The 8,999-nt window shown below is 34.7% G+C and overlaps 1 protein-coding gene across 3 annotated transcripts in view; it reads left to right on the forward strand.

Moving 5' to 3' along the window:
• The window catches only part of LOC139968113 (fibroblast growth factor receptor-like), a 60,622-nt gene extending 51,623 nt beyond the window's left edge, over positions 1-8,999 (forward strand). For all 3 annotated transcript variants that reach the window (XM_071972492.1, XM_071972490.1, XM_071972491.1), the window contains 5 exons: positions 27-214; positions 603-725; positions 1,398-1,606; positions 3,753-3,858; positions 4,481-8,999. In XM_071972492.1, coding sequence (XP_071828593.1) covers positions 27-214; positions 603-725; positions 1,398-1,606; positions 3,753-3,858; positions 4,481-4,597 — 743 coding nt within the window. In that variant the 3' untranslated portion in view covers positions 4,598-8,999. The remainder of the gene's footprint in view (positions 1-26; positions 215-602; positions 726-1,397; positions 1,607-3,752; positions 3,859-4,480) is intronic.

Here is an 8,999-nt window from a genome sequence, read left to right on the forward strand (position 1 = left end):
TAGCATGACTTTGTGTTCATCATCAGGTCCATATGTAATCGTAGAGTTTGCAATGCATGGTAACTTGAGAGACTTCCTGAGGCAAAGGAGACCACCAGATTCGACCGAGGGGAAGCACGTGCTTATTCCGGGTTCAGAACCATTGGTAAACAAGGACCTCATCTCATTTGCATATCAAGTAGCAAGAGGAATGGATTTCCTTGCATCTAAGAAGGTAAGATCCGTCCGTGTATAAAAATACAAAGAGTTTTCCAAAAAAAAACAAGCTTAACATTCGATGAGAGTACCAATATAAGTTTAAATTCACAGAGCGTAACAATTGTAACTATCGATCCAGACAAGAAAAATAATAATTGTCATAAATAGACATTACTTCAGTCACTCGATGTCAAGAGGGATGTGAGTGGAACAAGTCTTTCTCATAGAACTCAGAAATGACTGGTAATGACTCAGGCTCATTCCATCTTAACTCGAGGGACTCATTCTCATTGCAACCGTGACTGCATTTGTCACGGCCTGGAAAGAACGAATGGTATTGATAATATATCAGGGTCTAATTAATTGTAATGTCTACATTTGTTGATTTCATCTATTCTCTACAGTGCATTCATCGAGATCTCGCTGCACGTAACGTTCTGGTAGCAGAAGACTTCATCATGAAGATCGCAGACTTTGGCCTAGCTAGAGATGTCCACTACATCGACTTTTATAGGAAAACAACTGATGTAAGTCTACAGGAAACAGAGAGAAAGACAAATGTTGAACAATATCTATATAGTTTTGATTGTTGTTGAAAAGAGTGAAACTTTAGAATGTTATTGTCAAGAAATGATGTATAGGTTGGAAGATATTGGAATCGGAATGTTCATAACCTGTACTTTATACAAATAACCACATTTTCTAATATGATATGACTTTTGCAAGCTAGGTTTTCAAAACACCACAAGATAAAGTCAACGACATAGAGTAAACGGCATAACTCAAACTGTAGAGAAAAGTTATGGTTTACAGCATGTCTTGCTTGTGGTTCATTAGCTCTGTGACTATACCTCTGACCAAAAATTATTGAAAGTGGTTAGCATACATTTTGCAAGAGATCATAATTGTCAGGTTTCTGTTAGGTAGCCTAACATTAGGAGGTCATTAATTGTATGTAGGCTTCATAGTTAAACCATAAGATATGATTTGGACCTATTGTCTGGCAGTTCTTCTGCTTAAAAGCTTGTTGGTTAAGGCACGATGAGCCTCTGGTATTTAGTCTACAAGGTGGGTTACCTGAATATATCTGTCTGAGGTTTTTTACCATTTTGTGTTTGAAATTGCATGTCCGTCATTTGAATAAGAAAAAAGAATTCTAGTCCATTCAACTGACTCCACTTTTCTCCCAAATAATACAGGGTCGTCTGCCAGTCAAGTGGATGGCCCCTGAGGCTCTCTTCGATCGTGTCTTCACAATGTACAGTGATGTTTGGGCCTATGGTATTCTTTTATGGGAAATCATGACGTTAGGCGGAACACCCTATCCAAGCGTTCCCGTGGAACAAATGTTTGAGTTTCTCAGGTTAGGGAAAAGACTTGATAAACCACAGAACTGCTCCCTGGAAATGTAAGTAGACTTTAAGAAATCACTCTGTGTACTCTTTCGTTTTGAGTTCAGCTACGACACTTTCTTGTGATAAGAAAAGAAAACGATACGACTCCGTCATAAAATATGATTTTAGTTTCAAGGGATTATTCCAACAGCCTTTTCACTGGTTATTATTAGATTGCATTGTTATTTTGTGACAGTTTCTAAATCTATTCACTTAAAAAAAAAGGGGGGGGCTGGAGCTTCCCCTCAGCAAGGCTGAATCAATATGAAACAATAGAGATCATCTGAACCGACCAGCAGTGCCTATTGTGTGAAATGGGGAGCACAATCAAATATATTGTATATATTATATAATTAGATATACAGTCATAGTATATTGTATATATAATATATATAGATATACTAGTGTTTGCACGGGTTATCCGGGTACCCGGGTACCCGCCCGACGCTCTACTACCCGGTTCCTAATTTATTACCCGAATCCTAAGCAAAGTGTGATTTAAAAAAAAAAAATTGTCAAACCGACGGTTAGGCAGATTTCCCATTTACTTAGTGTGGTGTTAGGCTACAATGTGGTCGAAGATAACAGCAATAACGAAGGGGCCCGCTCGACGCAATACTACTCGGTTCCTAATTTATTACCCGAATCATACGCAAAGTGTGATTGTTTCAAAAAAATTGCAAACCGATGGTTAGGCTGATTTCCCATTGACTTAGTGTGTTGTTAGGCTACCATGTGTTCGAAGATAACAGCAATAACGAAAGCTTTCCATAGATATCTTATAACTGCGTCACAATTTCAGCTAATAAACAGATGGCTAGGCTAGACTACCCCAATTGACTTAGTGTGGTGTTAGGCAACCATGTGGTCGAACGTAACAGCAATAACGAAAGTATTCCATGGATGTCTTATAACTGCGTCACAACTCCAGCAAATAAACAGATGGTTAGGCTTAGCTAGATTTCTCATTGACTTAGTGTGGTGTTAGGCTACCATGTGGAAGAAATTATTATTTATTCATTCGTTTATTTCAAAGAAGGAAAGGCTGACAAGGAATTTTACTCGATGTTTATGAATTATAGACGGGATAACTAAAAATAGTAATCGCAAGTGGCTTTTTACTAATCGTTTATTCCAAATGCGATCAAATTGCGCGAATCGCGCAATCTCGCGGCTAATGCAAACCCTGGGCCTGCATAATAGATACCAGTAGTATTAAAAACTGTTTAAGAGCTAAATTGGATGTATATATGGTTTGATCCAAAAGACCTGCACGAGCTAGCATAAGCAGCGGCGGCAGTACGATGTTAGTAGTAATGCTAATTATAATGAAATAAATAATTTATTAACAAGTTAATGAAAGAAACAGAAACAAATAAAAACTATTGAGGGAGGTTTTATACCTTATCGTACACCTACGTATTTGAACATGAAAACATTGTCAGTAATAGTAATGCATTTATTACAGCATCCAATATGTAATTTCTTGAAAATCGTGATACACAAAGGTAAACAAATTTTGTCCGGGTACCCGGATACCCGACGGGTAACGGCCCTCGGGTACCCGGTTCCCGATTTTTGGACCCGTGTAAACACTAAGATATACAATCGTATATATAATATATTATATATGTATATATAGTATATACAATCGTATTTATATCGTATATATAATATATAGATATACTTTTGTATATACTATATCGTATATATAATATATAGATATACAATCGTATATATTATATAGAGATATACAATATATATCGTACGCACCATGGCAGTAAGTCTTAACCCTCCTAGTTAGTAAGCCTTAGTCGGTTAGGGGGTCTCAGAAGAGGCAAACTGCTTTGATGGAGGCAGTAACATAGGAGTAAAAGTTAAGCTACCTGACCAATTTGGATCTTTCTAGCATATTTCAAGGTTGGGTTGGGGAGATGGAGGGGGGGGGTAAGGGGGAGAGGAAAATAACTGTTAATTGTGTGCTAAACCATGTGGCATTCTTCGTGAGCAATTTTAGGTTTTCTTTAAAAGCAAATAAAGGAGTTTGATACATTTCTAACATTGACTTTATTTTGTTTTTAAATGTTTGGAAACCTATGTAACCTTGTTTACCAAATGTATTTGTAAGTAATTGAGGACATTACACAACTTCCTTTGCAGATACCACCTTATGAGAGAGTGCTGGCAGACAGCACCGGGACAGAGGCCAAAATTTAGTGAACTTGTGGAGGATCTGGAAAGAATAATATCATTATCTTCAAATCAGGTGAGTGTTCAGAACTCTAGTATTGAACCAAATTTATTAAGTACACGTTAAGGATATGAATAAAGCATCATTGATTGATCAAAATCAATGTAAAAAGCTGCTTAAGAAAACTTGAATTATTCAATCATTCAAGATCTAATTTCAAGTCTAGACACATTTGGACCTTAGCAATGTATGTGGGCCTTCTTCCTGTATCAATATTAAGTCTGTTTTAAGTTCTTTCTGTGCAACAAACTTTTACGAGCTACTATCTTTTGGGTTTATAAAATAGATGGGTTTGCCCGACTATGTGCAATTTAATTCTCACTTACCATGCCAAGGGTACCATGCAAAGTTTGTTTCGCTGGAAAAGATGCATTGTGTACAATTTTGTAAAAAAAGCTATTATCACATTTGTTTTATATTTATGCATGTTTGTATGTATATATATATAGATATATGTATGTATTTATATTTATATAGAAATATATATACGCTTTGTCCATTACGTTATCAGTGAATTGAATATAGGCAAAAAAAATCATCCAATCTCTGGTGGAAGAAGATCCACCGATTGATTGTGATTGTCTATCAAAATTCAGTACATATATTTATACCCTTCACTTGTTCTTTTGTTGTACAGGATTATCTGGAATTGGATGCAATGGGTGATGCCCCAGCGATGACCTTTATGGAGAGCGAGGTTGATTCTGGTCACTATAGCAACCACAGCAGACACAGTAGCGAATCAACAGTATGATGACAAATCAAAAACATAGGATGCAGATATAACAAACTCATGCCGAGCCACGCAGCAAAATGCAGCAGGCCATTGGGGGGGGGGGGGTGTTGGAGTGACGAAAAAAGGGACCTTCGAAAAAGGCAAACTAATTCCCTGGACATGCTCACTTCACATAAGAGGTGAAATATCATCATAAAAGTGGAAAGAAATATTTCCTCAAGAGGTGGTGCTTGCAAAGTGGATCCAGGGAGGATCGAAACTTTCATGCAAAGAAGACCAGTAATGGGTGCAGATGTATATTCTGTAACTCCAATTGAAGTGGAGAACCAGTAAGGGGTGCAGAATTATATTCTGTAACTCAAATTGAAGTGGAGGACCAGTAAGGGGTGCAGATTTATATTCTGAAACACAAATTGAAGTGGAGGACCAGTAAGGGGTACAGATTTATATTCTGTAACTCCAATTGAATTGGAGGACCAGTAAGGGATGCAGATTTATATTCTGAAACTCAAATAGAAGTGCCTTTTGAATCCATCAGGAACAATGGAAGCTGGACTTCTCTCTGTGTGTGATTTAGGCTGTCAAGTGTATTCACAATATCAATAAGAAGATGAAGACCTGGAGACTGGCAACTCTGTATGCAACGGAAGGATTATTTTTCATAATTCATTCTCGGATATTTTGAGAAGGAAATATAAAATTGCTAATTTCTCATTTTTTTTTTTTGTGAGCGCATGTTACTCTTAGGAATGTATCAGTATTGTTCTTATTATTATTATATATATATATAAACATATATATATACTTTTTTATATTTACTCACCAGCTTGCCAATGTTTAAAAAAACTTTTCTTACTACATTCAGCAAACAAACTTGTAATGGTAGCCTAGCAAATACAAAAATGTATGTAAAACAGAAGAGGATCAGTGGATGGGAAGTGAATTTTTGGTTTCGTGAATTAAAAAGGACTTTTGAAATAAACCTGTTCAAAACTGAACAGAGAGGAAGAGTGGTAAACTGAAGGTAGTATTGTGAGCAGAAGGTGGGACCTCACACAATTGACATTTTCTGTTTAAAAAAATTATATTAAATAAATAATAAAAAATAACAAAGTACATGGTGGACCTTCTAGTATTGTAAGTTTTGAAGGATCTATTTGACGTTAATAGCAGAAAGGAGTATTTTTTATCCGAGAAGAATTTTCACGATGAGATGTCATAATTGAATATCAGAAAGCAAGGAAGGCAGTCTCTTAGTAGAAAGTCTTTCACTTGAAGAGTTTCAGTGGTTCAAATTACTGGATGGACAGCATAGGCCAAAGAGGACTTGCTAACGGTCGTTCTTGAAAAGTGGCCTTTGTCACCAATACCAAACTTACCTACCATTCCAGATGCTGGTTCATCTTCATCATCATCATTCTGCTCATTAAAATACTTGACTTTTTTAGGCTTGAAACATTTGACAATTTGAAATTAATTTGACAACTTTCATAAAAATGAAACATTTTTAAAAGGATATAGCCCAGTGGAAATTTTACCTATTGACTTGTGCAAGTGAAATGTAGTCTAAGCATCATGGTGAAATGAAGACTTCATTTCCTACATGGCAGTCATTCATATGCTTTGTACCATTGGTGAACTTGTAGCTAGCATGTGTGTGATGTCAACATTGCACCTCGACAAGAAACAAAAAGTGTTTATTATCATTTATAAGTCAATAAAATTAATAGCATTGGGTTAAATGACACCTGGCTTTCTTTTGCAGGGACAAAAAGCATTGTAGCATTCGTACAGATAGTTTGCAAAAATTACCCGAGTGAATTTGTTAGTAGGACTAGGACTTTGTAATTTCCAGTAATGAAGGAAACCAAAAGTTAAATCATCTAAACTACCTGTCAGTAGTAGATTGATCATTGCTAAGATGTAACCAAATTATTTGGGGTTGTTTAATATCCTGCACTGTCATGAAGGTTCTCACCCACCAGAAGATCCTGTCTTTAATCACAATGCGGCTATGTATCACTATTATTTAGGGGTGTTTTCTTTTCTTTTTTCTGATATATTGATGCGATTGTAACAGACAGAATTATGCAACAACAGATAATACTACTTCTGTCTAATACTCTTAGGTCATTAGATCTTACAGATCTTACAGAAATAATACCAAGTTGTTTCTTTACATTTTATCACTTTAACTGAGACTTTAATATAGACATAAGTCAAGTCCTGTGGGTTCAAATACTTAAACTCACAAATAATCGACATTCAAGGTATGAAATGGAGAAGTAACAAACTGTGTTGTTTTTGTTTTGTTTTTTGGGGGGTTGACATTGTTCACTACCAATGTTTGATTCTTCTAACTTAATCCAACAACCCTCTGGTTAATGTTTTAAGCTTAACGATCTTTTAATAACTGTCAGCGACCTGCTCCCATGTGTGTAGTAAACGATGTCTTGTAATCTGGAATAACTTTCTGTGTGGATACTTTAATCTTGAATTATTGCTGTGTAATTTGACCCTTGACCCTTCTTCCTCCGTAAGTAAGGCTTGAGCAATCATATCAAAATCTTTAATTTTAATCAGAGATTTTATGCCAGTAGCGATTTTGTTTATCCTTTGTACGTACTCAGCTAAATGAAGTGCAGGTACTCTAGAATGCTTCCAGTGCTGTTTTGGTTTTGTTTTTCATTTAGTCTTTTATTACTCAAGAGCTGTTTACTGCAACTAGATCTCTATGTACAAGAAATATATATATTGTACAGTTTTGTTGTTGTCATTTTTGTTTTATAATAATGTTTTAATTAGAAACACCTTTTTTTTGTCATTTCTTTTTTGGACAAAGTTGAATGTAATATGTTTATGTAGATACTTTACTTTGTAACATATGAAGAAAAATGGGTTTTGCATTTATGTTGAATCTATTAATAGAAACCCATTTACTGAGAAAGGTGCACAATTATGTTTTAAGAAGAAAAAAAAGCGTATTTCATTATTAATATTTTTCTACCAGTGTTTCAAATTTTGAGGTGCCTTAAAAGGAAGGCATATTGAATATGTTTCCACCAATGTTTTCATTTGAAGGTGTATTTTTAAAACTCATTTTAGAGATTCTGTCAGTGGTTTTGCATGAAAAGTTAGGAATGTGCTGATCTAAAGAATTCATTTTAAAATAAGTTTTTTGAGCAATTACTGTTTTATATGGGGGAAAGAAAACAAATGCTTCAACTAGCAATGGATTTTAGAGCAACGTTATTTGCCATAATGTGATTGAGATAATCATTATCAGCAAAAATGGATAATCATTATCAGAAAAAAATGCATCAGATGTCTTAGTTAGTTCATTTATTGCATTGTACAAGCCAGTCTTGGAGCATTTACCCTAGTGAGGTATTAAATTATGTAATTGAAAACACTCCCCAATATCTAGGATTAACTTCAAGGACCAGAACCACCCCCCCCCCCTCTCTATATATACCCTTTGCCTCTCTCATATACCTCCAATCAAAACCATGAGTTATGTGAGCAGTAAAGTCCTTAAACCTAGAAGCGAAATTATTAAACAAAAGTCGGTGTTGACATCTTGAGACCAAAAAAAAAACATCTGCAAGTTGAAAGCATATCCATGGTTTTGCTTATTACTTCTTTAATGTTTTCAGCAAAATTCAGAAAAGTCTTGTGTGATTTACATGTTAAAGTTGTTGTTATCTTTTCAAACAGTATTAAAAATGTAAATAATTGAAACTTTTTCTTAACAAGAGAAATTTGTTAAGATAATTGTTCATTTGCAGGTTACTAGTAGAAATTCTATTGGCCACTGATGCCCATAACATTCTGGTCAGAGTACCTTAGCTTTTCAATTTGCTTCCATAGTTAATACTATTATAGCATCAACTTTGCAGCTTTTTGAAGGTTCTTGAAAAAAAAATTGTGATTGATAGGGAAGACTGTTAAACTTATAACAAATTTTCTTCCACATTTAAAAACTGAACAGTGAAATGAAATGAATTGTTAAAACATTTTTTTTTGTGGGGGGGGGGGGCTTTTAATCTTGTTTTGGCAAATAAAGTCAGCTTTTGATAATTCAATGAATTTCAATATTTTTTATTATTACATGTACAAGTTAAAAAGTTCCAATAGTTTATCTTGGATTAAACGGGAATTATTTGACATATTCAACGAATGGTGCTGTATGCTTTTTATTACAAAAAAATAACTAACTAAAAAAAAAAAAAAAAAAAAACATTTTTCAGGTTAAGAAAACTTTGTAGATCTTTAAGAAATCAAAGTATGTATTATCTTATCATTGTTCTTTTGCTCTTTTCTGTATATTTTCTTCATTTATCATGTTCATTTTCTCTCTATCTTCCATTATGTACATTACAATACTGAAACAAAGATTTTCAGAACAGCAAAGTTCAAA

The sequence above is a fragment of the Apostichopus japonicus genome, chromosome 5, assembly GCF_037975245.1.
Source record: "Apostichopus japonicus isolate 1M-3 chromosome 5, ASM3797524v1, whole genome shotgun sequence".
NCBI classification, from domain to species: domain Eukaryota; kingdom Metazoa; phylum Echinodermata; class Holothuroidea; order Aspidochirotida; family Stichopodidae; genus Apostichopus; species Apostichopus japonicus.